Source organism: Cherax quadricarinatus, chromosome 35 (genome assembly GCF_038502225.1).
Source record: "Cherax quadricarinatus isolate ZL_2023a chromosome 35, ASM3850222v1, whole genome shotgun sequence".
NCBI lineage: Eukaryota > Metazoa > Arthropoda > Malacostraca > Decapoda > Parastacidae > Cherax > Cherax quadricarinatus.
The window spans coordinates 22947399-22971613 of NC_091326.1; the positions used below are offsets into that span (position 1 = coordinate 22947399).

At 38.9% G+C, this 24215-nt stretch overlaps 1 protein-coding gene across 2 annotated transcripts in view; it reads right to left on the reverse strand.

The window, feature by feature from the left end:
• Nucleotides 1-24215, reverse strand: part of LOC128695088 (uncharacterized) — a 146982-nt gene that overhangs the window by 8912 nt on the left and 113855 nt on the right. For both annotated transcript variants that reach the window (XM_070091445.1, XM_053785485.2), the window contains exon 12: nt 24132-24215. This exon is cut by the window's right edge and continues 69 nt beyond it. In XM_070091445.1, the coding sequence (XP_069947546.1) occupies nt 24132-24215 (84 nt within the window). The remainder of the gene's footprint in view (nt 1-24131) is intronic.

The following is a 24215-nucleotide window of genomic DNA, read 5'->3' on the forward strand; positions in this document are numbered from 1 at the left end:
AACACTTTCACCTCACTCACACATAATCACTGTTTTTGCAGAGGTGCTCAGAATACAACAGCTTAGAAGCATATGTATACGTATAAAGATACACAACAATAATAATAATAATACATAATACGTACGTAATAATAATTCAGAATGCTGCTGCTAGTTGGCACAGCTGATGCCAAAACATCCAGTAAGCATTACACATGTTTACATCAGTGTGGGAGCAGTTCTCTTGTGCTTGCTTGCATATTTTTTTAGTCATTTGGCCAAATATCTTTTTTCTAACCATGGGTCCTAAGAAAATAAGTGCAAAGAGCAGTGCTGAGAAGAAAAAGATGATGATTTCCATAGACTTAGCCAGACAATACAAGCTTAGTACATCTACGAAATGCAGATACTAAAGCTGTATCAGTTATGTTCAGTGATTAAAAAAACAAATTGTATCAGTTAAGTTCAGCGATCAAACAAGACAATGTTGTTGTTGGAGGTTTACAAGGCCACTGACATCATACGCCGTAGCCTCGACCTCCCGCACCCTCAACATCCTTCACTTTCAACCTCCCCCACCCTCAACATCCCTCACCTTCAACCTCCCCCACCCTCAACATCCCTCACCTTCAACCTCCCCCACCCTCAACATCCCTCACCTTCAACCTCCCCCACCATCTCTGCTCCAAGTGTGTAAGTACATATACACTTTATGTAAACAGTTTAATATTTCTTTACATTCTGTAGTGTATTATGATTTTTTATGTTTTTATATACAGTGGGCCCCCGGTATTCGATGGCATCGGTATCCGATAAATCCGATATTCAATGCATTTTAACACAAAAATTTTGCCTTGGTATCCAATCGAAAACCCGGTATTCGATGCGATTCATACGAGACGTGTCCACGTGTGGCCTGAACTGCCCTGTGTGTGCCAGTGTTTACAAGCCAGGCAGTGTGCGTGCATCTAAGGATACATTTGGTACATTCCATATTATCGCTGTTTTTGGTGCTTGTTTCTGCAAAATAAGTCACCATGGGCCCCAAGAAAGCTTCTAGTGCCAACCCTTCGAGAAAAAAGGTGCTAATGACTGATGAAATGAAGAAAGAGATAATTGCAAAGTACGAAACTGGAGTGCGTATGTCGGAGCTAGCCAGGTTGTATAGTAAACCCCAATCAACCATCTCTACTATAGTGACCAGGAAAAAGGCAATCAAGGAAGCTGTTCTTGCAAAAGGTGCAACTGTGATTACGAAACAGCAACCGCAAGTGTCAGAAAATGTTGAGAGACTGCTATTGGTGTGGATAAATGAAAAACAGATAGCAGGGGATAGCATCTCTCAAGCGATCATTTGTGAAAAGGCTAGGCAGTTGCATGACGATTTGGTAAAGAAATTGCCTGCAACTAGTGGTGATGTGAGTGAATTTAAGGCCAGCAAAGGTTGGTTTAAAAGATTTAAGAATCGTAGTAGCATACATAGTGTGATTAGGCATGGTAAGGCTGCCAGTTCGGACCAAAAAGCAGCTGAAAAATATGTGAAGGAATTCAAGGATTACATAGACAGTGGAGAATTTAAACCTGAGCAAGTGTTTAATTGCGACGAAACAGGCCTGTTTTGGAAGAAAATGCCGAAGATTAAGGAAATGTGTGCAATGTGGCTTAAAGTGCAAACGTTTTTTGATGACAATCACCCTAACACAGGTATTGCAAGCCGTGCTGGTGACTATTACACTGACAATGTGTAATATCGAGAGGTACAGGCCTCTATGGACAGATATGTTGTGCAACAGAAGTCCAGTGACTCTCAAGTTGGTCCTAGTGGCATTAAAAGAAGAAGGGAAGTAACTCCGGAAAAGGACTTGCTAACTTAAGTCCTAATGGAAGGGGATTCCCATTCTAAACAGTAACAACTTTGACACTCTCCCCTCCTCCCATCCCATCAATCATCACCAGATCTTCATTAAAGGTAAGTGTCAATTATTCTATTGTTATTATTCTATTGTTATTGTTGTTATTGTAATTATTCTATTGCATTAAACTTAATATTTCATGTGGTAAAATTTTTTTTTTCATACTTTTGGGTGTCTTGCACGGATTAATTTGATTTCCATTATTTCTTATGGGGAAAATTGATTCGCTTTTCGATATTTTCGGTATTCGATGAGCTCTCAGGAATGGATTAATATCGAATACCGGGGGTCCACTTTACTCTATTTCTGTAATTAGCCTCACAAATACAGTGGACCCCCGCATAGCGACCTTAATCCGTGCAAGAGGGCTGGTTGTTATGCGAAATGTTCGGTATGCGAATGAATTTTCCCCATAAGAAATAATGGAAATCAAATTAATCCGTGCAAGACACCCAAAAGTATGAAAAAAAAAAATTTTTTACCACATGAAATGTTAATTTTAATACACACAAACTGAAAAAGGCATGCACAATTACATGACACTTACTTTTATTGAAGATCTGGTGATGATTGATGGGATGGGAGGAGGGGAGAGAGAGTGTTAGTGTTTAGAAGGGGAATCCCCTTCCATTAAGACTTGAGGTGTCGAGTCCTTTTCTGGGGTTACTTCCCTTCTTCTTTTAATGCCACTAGGACCAGCTTCAGAGTCACTGGACTTCTGTCGCACAACATATCTGTCCATAGTGGCCTGTACCTCTCGTTCCTTTATGACTTCCCTAAAGTGTTTCACAACATTGTCAAGTGTACAGGTTGCCAACACGGCTTGCAATAGCTGTGTGAAGGTGATTTTCATCCATGAAGGTTTGCACTTCAAGCCACTTTGCACAGATTTCCTTAATCTTTGTAGTAGGCAACTTCTTCAATTTCTCTCTTCCCTCCTCTGAACCAGTTTCCTCAGGTCTGGCCTCTTGCTGTTGAAGTTGATCTATCAGCTCATCAGTGGTTAGTTCTTCATTGTCCTCCTCCACCAACTCTTCCACATCATCCCCACTAACCTCCAACCCTAAGGACTTTCCCAATGCCACAATGGATTCCTCAACTGGCATAATCCTCTCAGGGTTAGCCTCAAACCCTTCAAAATCCCTTTTGTCTACACATTCTGGCCACAGTTTCTTCCAAGCAGAGTTCAAGGTCTTCTTAGTCACTCCCTCCCAAGCCTTACCTATAAGGTTTACACAATTGAGGATATTAAAGTGCTCTCTCCAAAACTCTCTTAGAGTCAGTTGAGTTTCTGAGGTCACTACAAAGCACCTTTCAAACAGAGCTTTTGTGTACAGTTTTTTGAAGTTTGCAATAACCTGCTGGTCCATGGGCTGCAGGAGAGGAGTGGTATTAGGAGGCAAAAACTTCACCTTAATGAATTTCATGTCCCCATAAAGTCGCTCTGCCACGTCTGTAGGATGACCAGAGGCATTGTCTAACACCAGGAGGCACTTAAGTTCTAATTTCTTTTCAGTTAGGTAATCTTTCACATTGGGGGCAAATGCATGGTGTAACCAGTCATAGAAAAAGTCCCTAGTGACCCATGCCTTACTGTTTGCCCTCCACAGCACACACAAATTCTCCTTGAGGACATTCTTTTGCCTGAACGCTCTGGGAGTTTCAGAGTGATACACTAATAAAGGCTTCACTTTGCAATCACCAGTAGCATTGGAACACATCAACAAAGTAAGCCTGTCTTTCATAGGCTTATGTCCTGGGAGTGCCTTTTCCTCCTCAGTAATGTGGGTCCTGCTTGGCATTTTCTTCCAAAACAGGCCTGTTTCATCACAATTAAACACTTGTTCAGGTTTCAGTCCTTCACTGTCTATGTACTTCTTGAATTCCTGCACATATTTTTCAGCTGCTTTGTGGTCCGAAGTGGCAGCCTCACCATGCCTTATCACACTATGTATGCCACTACGCTTCTTAAATCTCTCAAACCAACCTTTGCTGGCCTTAAATTCACTCACATCATCACTAGTTGCAGGCATTTTTTTAATTAAATCCTCATGCAACTTCCTAGCCTTTTCGCTTATGATCGCTTGAGAGACGCTATCTCCTGCTAGCTGTTTTTCATTTTTTTTTTATTTTTTTTTTTTATTATCACACCGGCCGATTCCCACCAAGGCAGGGTGGCCCGAAAAAGAAAAACTTTCACCATCATTCACTCCATCACTGTCTTGCCAGAAGGGTGCTTTACACTACAGTTTTTAAACTGCAACATTAACACCCCTCCTTCAGAGTGCAGGCACTGTACTTCCCATCTCCAGGACTCAAGTCCGGCCTGCCGGTTTCCCTGAATCCCTTCATAAATGTTACTTTGCTCACACTCCAACAGCACGTCAAGTATTAAAAACCATTTGTCTCCATTCACTCCTATCAAACACGCTCACGCATGCCTGCTGGAAGTCCAAGCCCCTCGCACACAAAACCTCCTTTACCCCCTCCCTCCAACCCTTCCTAGGCCGACCCCTACCCCGCCTTCCTTCCACTACAGACTGATACACTCTTGAAGTCATTCTGTTTCGCTCCATTCTCTCTACATGTCCGAACCACCTCAACAACCCTTCCTCAGCCCTCTGGACAACAGTTTTGGTAATCCCGCACCTCCTCCTAACTTCCAAACTACGAATTCTCTGCATTATATTCACACCACACATTGCCCTCAGACATGACATCTCCACTGCCTCCAGCCTTCTCCTCGCTGCAACATTCATCACCCACGCTTCACACCCATATAAGAGCGTTGGTAAAACTATACTCTCATACATTCCCCTCTTTGCCTCCAAGGACAAAGTTCTTTGTCTCCACAGACTCCTAAGTGCACCACTCACTCTTTTTCCCTCATCAATTCTATGATTCACCTCATCTTTCATAGACCCATCCGCTGACACGTCCACTCCCAAATATCTGAATACGTTCACCTCCTCCATACTCTCTCCCTCCAATCTGATATTCAATCTTTCATCACCTAATCTTTTTGTTATCCTCATAACCTTACTCTTTCCTGTATTCACCTTTAATTTTCTTCTTTTGCACACCCTACCAAATTCATCCACCAATCTCTGCAACTTCTCTTCAGAATCTCCCAAGAGCACAGTGTCATCGGCAAAGAGCAGCTGTGACAACTCCCACTTTGTGTGTGATTCTTTATCTTTTAACTCCACGCCTCTTGCCAAGACCCTCGCATTTACTTCTCTTACAACCCCATCTATAAATATATTAAACAACCACGGTGACATCACACATCCTTGTCTAAGGCCTACTTTTACTGGGAAAAAATTTCCCTCTTTCCTACATACTCTAACTTGAGCCTCACTATCCTCGTAAAAACTCTTCACTGCTTTCAGTAACCTACCTCCTACACCATACACTTGCAACATCTGCCACATTGCCCCCCTATCCACCCTGTCATACGCCTTTTCCAAATCCATAAATGCCACAAAGACCTCTTTAGCCTTATCTAAATACTGTTCACTTATATGTTTCACTGTAAACACCTGGTCCACACACCCCCTACCTTTCCTAAAGCCTCCTTGTTCATCTGCTATCCTATTCTCCGTCTTACTCTTAATTCTTTCAATTATAACTCTACCATACACTTTACCAGGTACACTCAACAGACTTATCCCCCTATAATTTTTGCACTCTCTTTTATCCCCTTTGCCTTTATACAAAGGAACTATGCATGCTCTCTGCCAATCCCTAGGTACCTTACCCTCTTCCATACATTTATTAAATAATTGCACCAACCACTCCAAAACTATATCCCCACCTGCTTTTAACATTTCTATCTTTATCCCATCAATCCCGGCTGCCTTACCCCCTTTCATTTTACCTACTGCCTCACGAACTTCCCCCACACTCACAACTGGCTCTTCCTCACTCCTACAAGATGTTATTCCTCCTTGCCCTATACACGAAATCACAGCTTCCCTATCTTCATCAACATTTAACAATTCCTCAAAATATTCCTTCCATCTTCCCAATACCTCTACCTCTCCATTTAATAACTCTCCTCTCCTATTTTTAACTGACAAATCCATTTGTTCTCTAGGCTTTCTTAACTTGTTAATCTCACTCCAAAACTTTTTCTTATTTTCAACAAAATTTGTTGATAACATCTCACCCACTCTCTCATTTGCTCTCTTTTTACATTGCTTCACCACTCTCTTAACTTCTCTCTTTTTCTCCATATACTCTTCCCTCCTTGCATCACTTCTACTTTGTAAAAACTTCTCATATGCTAACTTTTTCTCCCTTACTACTCTCTTTACATCATCATTCCACCAATCGCTCCTCTTCCCTCCTGCACCCACTTTCCTGTAACCACAAACTTCTGCTGAACACTCTAACACTACATTTTTAAACCTACCCCATACCTCTTCGACCCCATTGCCTATGCTCTCATTAGCCCATCTATCCTCCAATAGCTGTTTATATCTTACCCTAACTGCCTCCTCTTTTAGTTTATAAACCTTCACCTCTCTCTTCCCTGATGCTTCTATTCTCCTTGTATCCCATCTACCTTTTACTCTCAGTGTAGCTACAACTAGAAAGTGATCTGATATATCTGTGGCCCCTCTATAAACATGTACATCCTGAAGTCTACTCAACAGTCTTTTATCTACCAATACATAATCCAACAAACTACTGTCATTTCGCCCTACATCATATCGTGTATACTTATTTATCCTCTTTTTCTTAAAATATGTATTACCTATAACTAAACCCCTTTCTATACAAAGTTCAATCAAAGGGCTCCCATTATCATTTACACCTGGCACCCCAAACTTACCTACCACACCCTCTCTAAAAGTTTCTCCTACTTTAGCATTCAAGTCCCCTACCACAATTACTCTCTCACTTGGTTCAAAGGCTCCTATACATTCACTTAACATCTCCCAAAATCTCTCTCTCTCCTCTGCATTCCTCTCTTCTCCAGGTGCATACACGCTTATTATGACCCACTTCTCGCATCCAACCTTTACTTTAATCCACATAATTCTTGAATTTACACATTCATATTCTCTTTTCTCCTTCCATAACTGATCATTTAACATTACTGCTACCCCTTCCTTTGCTCTAACTCTCTCAGATACTCCAGATTTAATCCCATTTATTTCCCCCCACTGAAACTCTCCTACCCCCTTCAGCTTTGTTTCGCTTAGGGCCAATAAGAGTCTCTCAACATCTTCCATCACTTGCGATCTCTGTTTTGAAAACACAGTTAAACCTTTGGCAAGAACAGCTTCCTTGATTGCCTTTCTGTTGCCCACAATAGTAGAGATGGTTGATTTGGGTTTCTTGTACAACCTGACCAGGTCGGCGACACGCACTCCACTTTCATACTTATCAATGATCTCTTTCTTCATCTCTCTAGGAATTCTCACCCTTATTCCTGTAGGGTTGGCACTAGAAGCTTTCTTGGGGCCCATGGTCACTTATTTTCCAGATAAAGCACCGAAAACACTGTAATAATACGAAATATTCCGATTGTATGCTTGGATGTTACCGCGGAGGCTGGCTGGTAAACAATGCCACCGGCAGAACATATGAGGCTGGCTCAGGCCGCACATTGGACGCATCTCGGACGAAGGGCGGTGAGCGGGTTTTTGGGCGGTATGCGAGGCAAAATTTTTGCGATCAAAGCGACCGGTATGCGGATTGTACGGTATGCGATGCGTACGGTATGTGGGGGTCCACTGTACTGCATTTTCTCTTACAATAAGAGCATGGGAAGATACTGTAGCCAAAGTTAGACAGGAAGTGGCGGACACTTCTGCCGCTGCCTCTGCCACCATATTATGGCCTATTTTATTCATTCTAGAGTATATACACCTGTATCATGTTTCTGTGTTAATTATATTGTGTATTATGTCATATTAGATGAATTGTGATAGATAAATAACCCGTACAGTTGATATTAGCGTCATATTCAAGTATTTTGTCCTGTCTCCAGAGTGCAGGAATGGATTAATGGCTTTTCAATTGATTTAACCCTTTCACTGTTTTGGTCATATTTACACGTCTTATGAGCCAATGTGTTTGACATATATATACTCAAAAATTCTATTGGCTTCAAATCAAGCAGGAAAAAGCTCGTAGGCCCACATGTGAGAAAATAGGTCTGTGTTGTCAGTGTGCATTCTATAAAGAAAATTCTGCAGCACGCAGTGCATAATGAGAAAAAAAAACTCCGACCATATTTTTGGATTAACCCTTTGACTGTCGAAGGGCCCAATCCTGAAGTGTCTCCTGGTGTCGCAAAATATTCGAAAAAAAAAAAAATATTTTTTCTTATGAAAATGTTAAGATTATTTTTCTGATTGTTTTAGTCCCAAAAAAAAAAATTTCCCCTGAGTACTTACCGAGATATAGAGTCCTGAAGTTTGCTGAAATTGATCTGCGAGCGGCAACAGCGGCGACTGCCGGTCACCCGGTAAACTTTGATTTACTTGTATTCGATGGTTTCTTGCTTTTTTCACTATTTTATTTTTTCACATAACTTTTGTGGCCTGTGAGACCAAATTATTGTGCAATGTTCAAATATACACTCGTTGAATGTAACACAATTATAGCAAAAACACTCGTATCATTATAATGTTGCTAAAACTTGTTTACACAAACAAACAATGTAAACAAATGTTTATTACGATTGTTTTATAATATATATACATATGTACAATCACTGGACACTTTTCTAGAAGTGCTGCAGCTTGTGGAATTCTTTGAAACATGGGTATAAGCACAATGGTGTCTTACACTCCTCACACATAAAACGAGTGTCTCTGCGTTTTTGTGGGCGTTTTGTGGTATGTCCACAGACAAAACACCTCTTCTGAGCATTTTTCTTGGCAGTAGTAGCAGGCAGTGGTATGGAGTAGTGATCACCAGGCCTCAGACGAGAGGACATGTGTTGATAATTTCGTGGGCGCTGGTCTATTGCAGGTGTTGTTTCTTGGTACTTGAATATTTTTTGTCTGATGACTGACAAACAAAATTCACCATATTTGGGTTTGTTCTTGGTCTTCAACTTATACATATTATAAGCATTCAGCATGGAAATGTCAAGATGGAAAAACAGTTTTATATACCACTTATATCTCTTGCGAACACAGTCAGCAAACCCAATCTGTATGTCACATTTGTCCACTAAGCGCATATTGAGGTTATAATCCATCACAGCTGCAGGTTTTACAATGGGTTCATTGGTCTCTCTATTCTGCTTGCCAGTGTCTACCATTTCGTGTTGGTGAACTGATGTCAGCAGTGTGACATCACGTTTGTCATGCCACCGAAATGCCATGATGTCATTGGCAGCAAACACCTGCACTTCACCTCTACGACTGCCAGCATCGAACCTAGGCATATGTTTACGATTTCTACGCACTGTGCCACACACATCTGTCATGTTCACTCGCAAGAAATCACTGAGTATTGGGCTTGTGTACCAGTTGTCAGTATATAAAATATGCCCCTTACCAAGATATGGCTCCATCATTGTTCTAACCACATCACCAGAGATACCCAGTAACTTCCTGGTATCTTCCATTGTTTTACCGCCAGTGTACACACTTATATCCAAAACCAGACCAGTTTTGCAATCACACAGAACAAATAACTTTATACCAAAGCGTTTTCTCTTGCTTGGTATATACTGCTTGAATGAGAGTCTTCCTTTGAACAAAATCAAAGACTCGTCAATAACAAGCTTCCTGAAGGGATAAAAATACATACAGCACTTTTGTTTCAGGTACATAAACACACGTCTGATCTTATATGACCTGTCGCTTCTGTCAGGCCTGGTTTTGTCTGAAAAGTGTAACATACGTAACAGTAACACAAATCTATTCACTGGTATAATGTCACTGAAAGCAGGGGTTGAAATCAGGCGGTCTGTCACCCAGTATGTGTTGACACTATGCTTATACACATGTGGCATAAGCATTATTGTGGCAAAGAACAGATACATCTCTGCCACAGTTGTGTCCTTCCACTGGTGTAGGCGTGATCTTGGTGACAGAATAGTGTTTGCCATGGTGTACTCATAGTATGTATTGCTTTCCCTGACAATAATGTCCATCAGGGGTTCATCGAAGAACAACTGAAAGCATTCCAGTTCAGTGGGATTGTTCCCAAGTGTACATGATGGCCGTATTCCACTTTGTTCTCCATCAAAGTCATGGGGATTGGGAACAAACTCGTCATCTTGCTGCCAATCCCAGATGCGGTCAGCTGGTGCGTTCTGGATATTGTAATGTGGTTGTGGTTGTGCAGGTTGTGGTTGTGGTTGTAGGAGTGTGGGGTCGGGCGAGGCTGGTTGTAGTTGTGCAGAGTCAGCAGCGCGGGTAGTAGCGTGGCCCGCTGCTGGTGTCACATGACTCATGCCACCATCACTATCACCACCACCGCCTGCTGCCTCACTCACATCATTTATACCCATCGTAACAATATCGTCATCTTCACTATCAGGATGTGGTGTAGGGCCACGGGATGTGCTCCGAGATGTACTCCTTCCTCTTGGAAGAGCATATGGCACACTACCAGACCGCATGCGACATCGTATATACTGCCGCTTCACTGGGGAATATTCACCCTCACTGTCACAACTAGAACTGCTTTCAATAACCTTGAAATCACTATCACTTGCACTGCTCACATCTGAGTCTTGTACACGGGCAAATAGTTTCCTCTTTCGTCCTGGTACAGGTGAACATGAATGAGCCGGCCCAGCACCAGAGGTGGAAGGTTGTGGGTCATCTGGGTTTTCATCACTAATTATGTTATCCTGGGTAATTTTCTCGGTCACACCCGCTTCAAAACCAGGGAATTCACTTTCACTGACACTATCATCACTGTTTGAGCTATCACTTGGGAACAAAAGACCTCCAATCCGCCGAGGAGTGAGGAACTTCTTACCGTGAGGCATGGTGAAAATGGACTACCAACATGGCGTTCCCACAATGCACCGCTGAGTCCCAGATTTTTTTCACAGGGTGCACACCGACCACTGAGACCCATTCTCTCTCGTGTAGGCCTACCAGCCCTCTCCCGCTTGATTTGAAGCTGCTAGAATTTATGCGTATAGATACGTCAAACACGGTATCTCCCATGACGTATATATACGACCGCGACAATCAAAGGGTTAAAATGCAGACTTTGAGGTGTATTTTCGTATAGCTTTTATGGTTATATTCTCGTTTTTGTAGTCACATTTGATAGCATGGAAAACATATTATAGAAATAGATGTGAATTTTGATTGGTTTTACTATGAAAAGGACCTTGAAATGGAGTTCAAAGTAGGGAAAACGTTTGATTTTTGCTGATGTTCAAGAGCAAACAAATAATGTCATTGCCCAATAAATGTCCAAATAGCCATTCTAATATGCAGTCATGAGTGGGCTGACATTATTTATACAATTATTACAATATTGCAGTAGTCTGCATAACAGTAAATCTTCTATTTTTTGTTTGAATAAAAATTCAAAATAGAAAGCAAGAGTAATATCAGAGGGGCCTGGAGACGTGACTGATGAACAAAGAAAATGTTATTTTAGAGCCAGGAATGTCTGCATTGTTCATTCTAGACCCTATTTTGAAATTGGCATATTTTTTAATTTAGTTGACATTAGCCAAATTGCCAATTCCTGACCACTTTATTGGGTAGTAGAAATTGGTAAATGGGCAGTTTCATGTACTCAATTGACAGAACAAATGGAGTTCTAAAGAAATAGCTATGAGTTTGGTCAACTGGAACAACAGAATTAGCCAAAAATAGGGCTCAAAATGAACGAAATCACCGATTCGTAAATATCGCTAAGCATAGAGCATAATTCCATAAGTTTTCGATCAAATTTCATACTTTTGGTATCATTACCATCTGGAAAAGATTCTCTATCATTTCATAAGAAAAAATAATTTTTTTTTCAAATATTTTGCAACATCAGGAGACACTTCAGGATTTGGAGTTGCAACAGTCAAAGGGTTAACCCTTTGACTGTTTCGGTCGTACATACACGTCTTACGAGCCACCGTGTTTGACGTATATATACTCAAAAATACTAGTGGCTTCAAATCAAGTAGGAGAAAGCTGGTAGGCCCACATGTGAGAGAATGGGTCTGTGTGGTCAGTGTGCACCATATAAAAAAAATCCTGCAGCATGCAGTGCATGAGAAAAAAAAAACTGACTGTGTTTTTGGATTAAAACACCGACTTTCAGGTGTATTTTCATATAGTTTTATGGTTATATTCTTGTTTTCGTAGTCACATTTGATAGACTGGAAAACATATAATAGAAAGAGAGGTGATTTTGATTGGTTTTACTATGAAAAGGGCCTTGAAATGGAGATCAAAGTAGGGGAAATGTTTGATTTCTGCCGATGTTCAAGAGTAAACAAATGATGTCGTTGTCCAATAAATGTCCAACTAGTCATTATAATATGCAGTCATGAATGGGTTGATGTTATTTATACAATTATTACAATATTGCAGTAGTCTGCATAACAATAAATCTTCTAAAAATTCAAAATAGAAAGCAAGAGTAATATCAGAGGGGCCTGGAGATGTGACTGATGAACAAAGAAAATGTTATTTTAGAGCCAGGTATGTCTGCAGTGTTCATTCTGGACGCATCTTAAAACTGGCATATTTTTTAATTTGCATGAAAATGGCCAAATTGCCAAATTCTGACCACTTTACTGGGCAGTTGAAATCGGTAAATGGGCAGTTTCTTGTACTCAGTCGATAAAAGAAATAGTTATGAGTTTGGTCAACTGGAACAATAGAATAAGCCAAAAATAGGGCTCAAAGTGGGCGAAATCGCCGATTCATAAATATTACCGAGGTCGCTAACTTTGCGAGAGCGTAATTCCCTAAGTTTTCGATCACATTTCATACTTTTGGTGTCATTTGGTGTTTCTCTATCATTTCATAGGATTTTTTTTTTTTTTCAAATATTTCGTGACACCAGGAGACACCTCAGGATTTGGGGTTTCGACAGTCAAAGGGTTAAATGAGGAGAATTGATTTGATGTACAGGTCCGCCATCACAAATCCGGCAATCAGTTATTCGGTTCCTTCAGTTATTCGGCACTAATTTTGGCTAGCATAATTTCAAATTTCTAGGGTCGCCACACCAACCTGCTGGTACTGTTTGGTGGCACTACTTGCTGCATAAGTCATTCCAATTTCTTTTTCTCCATTTATTGTTTTAACCTGCCCTAGCCATGGTTCCAATGAATAAAAGAAATGCTTCTCATTATGTAAAGCACCTACACAGTACATTATCCATTAAAGATAAGGTGGCTTTGAAGCCACTGTCGGTTGCCATGAGCTCAGTCTCATGAAGCAGGAGAATATGCTTTATTATTGCGCTAATATCAACACTACAGCTTATTTGCCTATCACAATTGATCTAATATGACATAAGAAACAATATAAATAACATAAAACATGTTAAATACTCCAGAATGAATAATATTTGGCTTAACACTGAGCAGTTCGACAGAGTTATGAAGAGGATATGGTAAACAAATACCATTCTCCTATCCTTGTCTTGGGGACTTATATTAGAGAAAACGGAGTATAGCACAGGGCTAACTATGATATACACTCATACTCCACCATAGACACGAAACAAAAAAGTTATTTTCTCTCTATAGATTATCACACATAGCAGCATATGTGTAGAAAACCTAGGATAACCCCAAAAAAGTCAACGTGGCTTATTTTTAGTACCTGGCTTGGGTTAACCATATATGATTTTTGGTAAATATTCGATTCCCAGCCAGGGTAGAAACATTAGGCGTGTTTCTTTACACCTGTTGTCTATGTTTACCCATCAGTAAATGGGTACCTGGGTGTTAGTCGACTAGTGTGGGTGTTATCCTGGGACACTGACCTAATTTTCTTGAAATACTCAGCATAACAAGTGCTTTTCTATACAGTAGTATGTCACTGATGTTAGCTAGGCCTGTATACCTTGTACATGTATGTGTAGTAAATAAAGATATTATTATTACAGTGGTCCCCCGCTTTTCGTAGTTCCCGGCAATCGTAAAATTCGCCAATCATAGGGGTATTTTCGTATAAACATGGACTCGCTTTTCATAGGTTGACTCGCGAGTCGTAGTTCGTCCGGGACGCGTACCCACGGCGTGAGCCGGGGTGGCAGCCAGTCTGGCATTGTTTACCAGTGAGAGAAGGTCCCCTCACGTGGTCCAGTGAAATATTTCATAATATTCCATTTATTTTAGTGCTTGCAAGTACTAAATAAGCTACCATGGCTCCAAAGAAAGCTCCTAGTGCCAAGCCTGTGGCAAAGAAGGTGAGAAATACGACTGAATTTAAGAAAACCATCATTGAACAATATGAAAGTGGTACAAGTGTGGCCGAACTGTCCAGGATGTATAAGAAACCCTACACAACCTTATGTTCCATAGTGGCCAAGAAAAAGGAAATAAAGGATGCTGTTGTTGCAAAGGGAGTAACTATGCTGACAAAAATGAGATCACCAGTACTAGAAGAGGTTGAGAAGTTATTATTGGTGTGGATAAATGAGAAACAATTAGCAGGAGATACTCTTATGACTTCGATTATTTGTGAAAAGGCTAGGCAGTTGCATGAAGATTTGGTAAAGAAATTGCCTGCAAATAGTGGTGAAGTGAGTGAATTTAAGGCCAGCAAAGGCTGGTTTGAGAGATTTAAGAACCGTACTGGCATACACAGTGTGGTAAGGCATGGTGAGGCTGCCAGTTCGGACCACAAGGCGGCTGAAAAATATGTGCATGAATTCCAGGAGTACATAGAGGCTGAAGGACTGAAACCTGAACAAGTGTTCAATTGTGACGAAACAGGCCTCTTTTGGAAGAAAATGCCAAAGAGGACCTTCATTACACAAGAGGAAAAGGCAATGCCAGGACACAAGCCTATGAAAGACAGGCTGATGCTAATGTTCTGTGCTTATGCTAGTGGGGATTTCAAAGTGAAGCCATTACTAGTGTACCATTCTGAAAATCCCAGTGTGTTCAGGAAAAACAATGTTATGAAGAGTAAATTGTGTGTGTTTTGGAAATCAAATAGTAAGGCATGGGTCACGAGGGAAATTTTCGTCGAGTGGTTCAATGAAGTGTTTGGCCCTAGTGTGAAGGAGTATCTCCTGGAAAAGAAATTGGATCTCAAGTGCCTGCTAGTAATGGACAATGCACCTGCTCATCCTCCAAACTTGGATGACCTAATTTTCGAGGAGTTTGCGTTCATCACAGTAAAGTTCTTGCCCCTGAATACCACTCCTCTCCTCCAACCCAGGTATGGCTTGGGAGGGAGTGACTGCCTGGACTTTGAACTCTGCCTGGAGAAAATTGTGGCCAGATTGTGTCGACAAGAGGCATTTTGAAGGATTTGGGACTGACCCTAATGAGCCTATGTCTGTTGTAAAATCAATTGTGGCACTGGGGAGTTCCATGGGGTTGGATGTGAGGAGGATGTGGAAGAATTGGTGGAAGACCACAATGAAGAGCTCACCACTGAGGAGCTGCAAGAGCTTCAGCAGGAAGAGCAACACATCGCAGCTCAGAATCTTGCTGCAGAGGAGGAGGAAGAGAGATGGAAGAAGGTGCCTTCTTCAGAAATTAAAGATATATTTACTATGTGGGGTAAGATGGAAAGCTTTATGGAGAAACATCACCCTAACAAGGTTGTTGAAAGCCAGGTTGGCAACATGTACAGTGACAAAGTCTTGGGCCATTTTAGGGAAGTGTTAAAGAGATGCCAGAAACAGAGCTCTCTCCACAGTTATTTTGTGAGGCAGGACTCAAGTGACTCTCAAGGTGGTCCTAGTGGCATTAAGAAACAGAGAAGAGAAGCAACCCCAGAAAAGCAAATGGTACCTGAGGTGTTGATGGAAGGGGATTCCCCTTCCAAACTATAAACAATCCACTCTCTCTCCTCCTCCAGTCTCCCATACACTAAGAAGAATCTCCAATAAAGGTAAGTGTTATGCTGTTAATGTTTCATTCATCATTTCCCATTGTATTGTTTATGTACTACATGTATATTTCATGTTAAAAATTTTTTTGTTTTAATACTTCTGGGTGTCAGGAACGGATCAATTGTATTTACATTATTTCTTATGGGGAAAATTGATTCATAAATCGTAAATTTCGTTTATAGTAATGGCTCCAGGAATGGATTAATTACGAAAAACGAGGAACCACTGTATTATTATATTATTATTATTGTTTTCTCAGTTGTTTGTTGGGTTATCTTATTCAAACTTGGGCAATGTATGATGGAAAGATACTTCTTCACGTACACCAAAAATGAAAGAAATCAGACCATAAATAGCGGAGTTCACTTCTCAGCCATTAGCGGCCGCTTAGCGGTATATTTTTGTATGATTGTTATGGTTATATTCTCATTTTTTCGGTCTCATTTGATAGAATGAAAGATATATTACAGAAATAGATATGATTTTGATTGCTTTCATGATGAAAATTACCTTGAAATTGAACTCACAGTAGCGAAAATGTTCTATTCTTTAGCGAAGCTCAAGAGTAAACAAATGACGTCACCGTCCAATACCTGTCCGCCTGCCAGTCTAAATTCCAGTACGGAGTCAAGAATGGATTGACATTATTTATACAATTATTACAATAATGCAGTAGTCTGCATAACAGAAAATCTTTTATTTTTTTTTGTGAATAAAAATTCCAAATGGTAAGCAAGAGTAATATAAGAGAGGCCTGCAGCCATGACTAATGAACAGAGAAAATGTTATTTTAGTGCCAGGAATGTCTGCATTGTTTATTCTGGACCCTATTTTGAAATTGGCATCTGTTGAAATTTGTGTGAAATCGGCCAAATTGCCAATTTCTGACCACTTTATTGGGTAGTTGAAATAAGTGAATGGGCGGTTTCTTGTACCCAGTTGACAGACTAGAAGTAAATAAGTTTATTCAGGTATACACAAATACAATTACATAGATTATCATACATAGCAGTGTATGTATAGAGAACCTAGGATAACCCAGAAAAGTCAGACAAAGTGACTTATTTCCAGTACCTGGCTTGGGCTTGCCATATATGATTTTTGGTAAATATTTTTTTTTCTCGGTTGTTTGTTGGGCTATCTCACTGAAACTTGGGCAATGTATGATGGAAAGATGCTTCTTAACGTACAACAAAAATAAAATAGATGGACGATAAATAAGGGAGTTCACTTCTCAGCCATTAGCCGCCTCTTTGCAGTATATTTTCGTATGGTTTTTATGGTTGTATTCTCATTTTTTGGACTCATTTGATAGAATGGAAGATATATTACAGAAATAGACATGATTTTGATTGCTTTCATGATGAAAAGTACCTTGAAATTGAGCTCAAAGTAGCGGAAATGTTCGATTTTTGCCGATGTTCAATGAACTGTGTAAGTCAAGTTGGTTAATTTTATTAAGTGTATTCTAACCTAACCACTCTGTAATTCAGCAAACTCAGTAATCTGGCACACTACAGCTCCCAATGATGCCGGATTTGTGATGGAGGACCTGTACGAGTAAAGTGAGTTACAAGCTAGGTCATGGAATGGATTAAACTTGTAAGTTTAATCATTTCATAATTAACCCTTTGACTGTTTTTGTCGTACATATACATCTTACTAGCCAGTGTTTCTTGGCGTATTAGTACTCCAAAATTCTAACTGCTTCAAATCAAACAGGAGAAAGCTGGTAGGCTCACATGTGAGAGAATGGGTGTGTGGTCAGTGTATGCAGTATAAAAAAAATCCTGCAGCACGCAGTGCACGAGAAAAAAAAAACTCAGACCGTGTTTTTGGATTAAAACGCAGATTTTGAGGTGTATTTTCGTATAGTATTTAAGGTTGTATTCTCGTTTTCTTGGTCTCGTTTGACAGAATGGAAGACATATTACAGAATTAGAGATGATTTTGATTGGTTTCACAATGAAAAGGACCTTGAAATTGAGCTCAAAGTGGCAGAAATGCTTGATTTTTGCAAATGTTCAAGAGTAAACAAATGACGTCACCGTCCAATACGTGTCCAACTGGCCAGTCTAATATGCAGTCACAAATGGGCTGACATTATTTATACAATTATTACAATAATGTAATAGTCTGCATAACAGTAAATCTTCTATTTTTTGAGAATAAAAATTCAAAATAGAAAGCAAGAGTAATATCAGAGGGGCCTGGAGATGTGACTGTTGAACAAAGAAAATGCTATTTTAGAGCCAGGAATGTCTGCATTGTTCATTCTGGACCCTATTTTGAAATTGGCATAATTTTTAATTTGCATGAAACTGGCCAAATTGCCAATTTCTAATCACTTTATTGGGCAGTTAAAATTGGTAAATGGGCAGTTTCTTGTACTCAATCGATAGAACAAATGGAGTTCTAAAGAAATAGTTATTAGTTTGGTCAACTGGAACAACGGAATTGGTTGAAAATAGGGCTCAAAGTGGGCTAAATCGCCAAGATTGCTAACTTCGCGAGAGTGTAATTCCATGTTTTCCATCAAATTTCATACCTTTGGTGTTATTACCATCGGGAAACGATTCTCTATCATTTCATAAGAAAAAATAATTTTTTTTCCAAATATTTTGCGACACAGAGAGACACTTCAGAATTTGGGGTCTCGACAGTCAAAGGGTTAAGCTGCCATGAGAGGCCGAGAATGTAAACACAGACGCACACACAAGCTAACCACCCCTTTATTGTGAACTTCTTTTGTACTTCTTCCATTTTCCTATCTTTCTTCTTCCAAGTGCTGCTGCACTTGTATCTTGTACTATGGGGTGCACAATCAAGTACAATTTGTACAAAGATGTAGTCTTGGAGACTTTAAAAGCTAGTGTACTGAATGGCTGTAAGAAGGAGATTGAGATGCTTGATGCTGAGACACTGTGCTACCCGTTTCCGTGACCCAAGTTCTCGTATGGCATACAACACTGACTCGTCAGAGAGTACGTTGGTAAGTGAGGAGAGGCTGTAATGAAGATGAAATATTAAGTATTCAGATATGTAAAGCATGGCAACCAATGGAAGCAAAGAATAAATCTGCATAAATACATCACTACCTGTGACTGAAATAAAGATGAAAATTTACAGTATACCAAAGAAAATTATAACAGCAAAGACTTGTGAAGAAGTTTTTCAAGTTTAGGAAGTAGACATGACAAGGACAGCAGTGATTCAGCAGAGAATTTCCCTTACAGCTACACAAAGAAAAATTTTGTACGTACCTTGAAAGAAAGAAGAGAAAGAAAAAGAATGTATGGAAGCTCATATTTATTTTAAATTTTAAGACATTTTTGCCCAGAATTCCACTTTCAAAGAGCTCATAAAATTAAAAAAAAAAAAAGATATACAATAAAGGAACATTAATATTTTATTTACATTTAAATTGCAATAGAGTAAAACTGGGTACGTAACTGACTTGTTATAGGACGGAATTCAATGGTTTTAACTTCAGCAAGCTTTGACTATAAAAGTAATGAAAAATACTATACTTGAAAGAAAAGTCACCAGATAACATGCAGGGGAAATTCTCTAAGTCTAAACAATTTAGAAATTTGTTTTTAACCCCTTCACTGTCAGAAAACCTGTAATTAAGTCAGCATTTAAAAATAGGTTATTTTCTAAAATCCTAAAGAATCTTTTTCTGAAGATAATGACTAAGAATATGAAATTTAACCCTTTCCGGGTCCGTCCCGTAGATCTACGGCTTTACGTTCAGGATCCAAACCGTAGATCTACGTCATGAGCTCAACTCACTCTGATAAACTGTGAGTGGTACATTTGGGCCTAGATATGAGAGAATACATCTATGTGGTATGTGTGCACCACATAAAACAGATCCTGCAGCACACTGTGTATAATGAGAGAAAAAAACTGAAATCATGATTTTTCGATTAAAACAGCGACTTTGCAGTGTTTTTTCGCATGTTTTTTATAGTTGTATTTGCGATTTCTTGGTCTCATTTGATAGAATGGAAAAGATATTACAGAAATAGAGATGATTTTGATTGGTTTTAGCACTGGAAATGGTTTGAAACTGAGCTCAAAGTAGCAGAAATGTTAAATTTTTGCCGATATTCAAGAGTAAACAAACGACCTCACACGTCTAATACACACCAGCTGGTGGGCCTAATATGCATTCACAAATATGGTGATGATATTTATACAATTATTACAGTATTGTATAACAGTAAATCTTCTATTTTTTGGTGTGAATAAAAATTCATTATGTGAATAAAAAATCAAAATGGAATTTATTTGTAAAGCCTCAAAATGTAACTAATGAACAGAGGAAATGTTAGTTTAGTTCCAGGAATACCTACATTGTTTATTCTGGACCCTATTTTGAAATTGGAATATTTTGAACTTTGTGTTAAATTGGCCAAATTAACAATTTCCGATCACTTTAATTTGTAGTTGAAACAGTTGACTTGGCGATTTCTTGTGCTCAATCGATAGAATAGAAGTAATACTAGTGAAATAGCTAAGAATTTGGTTGACTGGAATAATGTAATTGGCCTAAAATGAGAGTCAAAGTCGGCAAAATTGCCGATTCGTAAATATCGCTGACACATCAAAATTTGCGAGAGCATAATTTCGTCAATTTTCCATCAAATTTCGTACTTTTTGTTTTATTACCTCCACAAAAAGATTCTCTAACATTTCATAAGAAAAAATAACATTTTTTTTTTTTTTTGAAAATTCTTGGACACTGGGGCACCACTTCAGATTTGGGCCTTGGACCCTGTTGGGGTTAATGAAATTACACAGGTACAAAGTTAACCATCTGGGTGCAATTTATGCAGTGGCAGTTTTGCCCACTATGAGTTCTGTTTTAAGTCAATTCCATTACTAAATTCAACCAAATTCTTAGCTATTTCACTAGTATGCCTTCTGTTCTATCAAGTGAGCACAAAAAACCTTACACAAAATTAAAAAAATTCTAATTTAAAAACAGAGTCCAAATTAAACATTGTAGACATTCCAGGCACTGAAGCAACATTTTGTCAGTTTACTAATCACATCCTCAGGCCTCTACTATACAACACTTGCCCTCCATTTTGAATTCATCACACAAAAAATTTAAGTTTTACCTAACTTCTTGGATAATAAAATATAACAAGGATTAATTGGTCACAGTTTATGGCATCCCAACAACTGAATCAGACCTCCCATAGTAAAAACCAACAAAAGAAACCATAGGGGTGTAGGGGAGCCTTACCCGTCTTCTGTAAAATAGGAAAAAATAAAATATTTCCGCTACTCTGAGTCCAATTTGAAGCTACTTTTGTCCTGAAACTAACCAAAACCATCTCTATTTCAATAGTATGCCTTCTATTCTATTATTGATACCAAGAAATAGCCACTAAAACCATCCTAGGAAACATCTCACATATGCTATTTTAAACTAAACACACAGTTTGCTTTTCCCATCATGCACTGCATGGGGCATGATTTTTTTTCATACTGTACACACTCACTGCACAGACTTATTCTCTCATGTCTAGACCAAAATTTACAACTTTCAGCTTATCTTAGGGAGCTGAGCTCAAAACACAGATCAGCATAAGTGACCTTGGTGTCAGTGATGCAGATCTATATACAAGACAGTGAAAGGGTTAACCCTTTCAGGGTCCAAGGCCCAAATCTGGAGTCACGCACCAGTGTCCAAGAATTTTCAAAAAAAAAATTTGTTATTTTTTCTTATGAAATCGTAGAGAATCTTTTTGTGAAGGTAATAAAACAAAAAGTATGAAATTTGGTGGAAAATTGGTGAAATTATGCTCTCGCGAATTTTGATGTGTCAGCGATATTTACGAATCGGCGATTTTGCCGACTTTGACTCCCATTTTAGGCCAATTACATTATTCCAATCAACCAAATTCTTAGCTATTTCACTAGTATTACTTCTATTCTATCGATTGAGCACAAGAAATTGCCAAGTCAACTGTTCCAACTACAAAATAAAGTGATCGGAAATTGTTAATTTGGCCAATTTAACACAAAGTTCAAAATATTCCAATTTCAAAATAGGGTCCAGAATAAACAATGTAGGCATTCCTGGCACTAAACTAACATTTCCTCTGTTCATTAGTTATGTTTTGAGGCTTTACAAATAAATTCCATTTTGATTTTTTATTCACATAATGAATTTTTATTCACACCAAAAAATAGAAGATTTACTGTTATGCAATACTGTAATAATTGTATAAATATCATCACCATATTTGTGAATGTATATTAGACCCACCAGCTGACGTGTATTAGACGTGTGAGGTCGTTTGTTTACTCTTGAATATCGGCAAAAATTTAACATTTCCGCTACTTTGAGCTCAGTTTCAAGCCATTTCCAGTGCTAAAACCAATCAAAATCATCTCTATTTCTGTAATATGTCTTCCATTCTATCAAATGAGACCAAGAAATCGCAAATACAACTATAAAAAACATACGAAAAAACACTGCAAAGTTGCTGTTTTAATCGAAAAATCATGATTTCATTTTTTTTCTCTCATTATACACAGTGTGCTGCAGGATCTGTTTTATGTGGTGCACACATACCACATAGATGTATTCTCTCATATCTAGGCCCAAATGTACTACTCACAGTTTATCAGAGTGAGCTGAGCTCATGGCGTAGATCTACGGTTTGGACCCTGAACGTAAAGCCGTAGATCTACGGGACGGACCCTGAAAGGGTTAAAGATAACGATAAAAAGAACTCCATCCTATAAAAATAGTTTCTAAATTATCAAACGAACTATTGAATGAACAATGATGAATGATTTTTCCTTCTGTGATTCACCTTACCTTGTATTACCACTATGCACTTAGTGCTCGTAGATGAGAAAAATAATAATTGGCATGAAACACCCATGTAGAAAAGCCACCAGAGGGTAACATGAGCAAAATCTTTTAATCCAGCTAGCTTTTTTTTTTCAACACGCTGGCCGTCTCCCACCAAGGCAGGGTGACGACCAGCGTGTTAAAAAGAAACTAGCAAGCTGGATAGAAAGTTTTCACTTGTGTTGCCCTCTAGTGGCATTTCCTTTTTACTACATGGGGATTTCAGCTTGCTGTTACATACTGTATATACAGAACAACCACTGTGAAAAAATAGTGAAATTCCAAGTGCTTTCATTTCTCACATCAAAGAACAGTTCCTTGATATGAGAAATCATGAAAGTACTTGAAATTTCACTATTTGTTCTGCATATTGTGATATCACCTGCTTACTGTGATCTTACTGCATACTGTATATGTACTATTACCAATCAAAATCCCAAAATATTGACCCCAATGCAGTATTTTAAATACAGCCTCTCCTCACTTAGCGACAGAGTTCTGTTACTAAGACCGAGTCGTTAAACGAATCTGTCGCTAAGTGAGGAGCATACTATAATGGTAGTGAGCTTGTGACAACCATCTTTGATATTGCTTTAATGTCACCTTTGCACCACATATAACATTTATGGTATATTTTTAAATGTTTATACAGCAGTGTACTGTATATTGAAATAAACAAAATAGAGGAAATCAGCTCTAATATACATTATTTAGGTATGAATACTGGTCAAAGAGCCCGTCGTAAGTCCAAGGCGACGGTAAACGAGCACGTATGTCTTTAAGTGAGGAGAGGCTGTACACTGAATTATTAAAACTGCCACTGAAAATGTTAAGTATCCATAATGGATACACACAAGGCAGAATACTGTACAAGAAATAATGTTAGGTATCCATTATGGTATACCTAGGTAACAAGAACCAATGTTAGGTATTAATTATGATACAGCTAGGTAACAAGAACCGATGTTAGGTATCCATTATGGTATACCTAAGGAACATGAACAACACCTGACATAATGGAAGATATTCATAATGGGATATTTAATTAAACAGATAATAAAAGAAAAACAGCATTCTGGTTAAAATTTACATGAATACCATATTTTTTCTTCATTATGGAAAGAAATACTGTAGCTATAAATGTTGAATACTCAATGAAGCTATGTAATTACAGTAGTTTCAATGGTTTATGGTAATAACTAAGAACAGTTCAGTACTCTAGAGAGAAGGCCTAGCATGTATTTATCTCAAGCATCACTTGTAGGATAATGCAGTATAAATATTTACCACAACCAGCACTTGAAGGATAATACAGACTGTACCTGTGAACACTCAATGTGTGCTGTAATGACATTTGTGACCTCTGTAGAATGTTCGCTGTTGCTGACAACATCCAAAATTTTCTT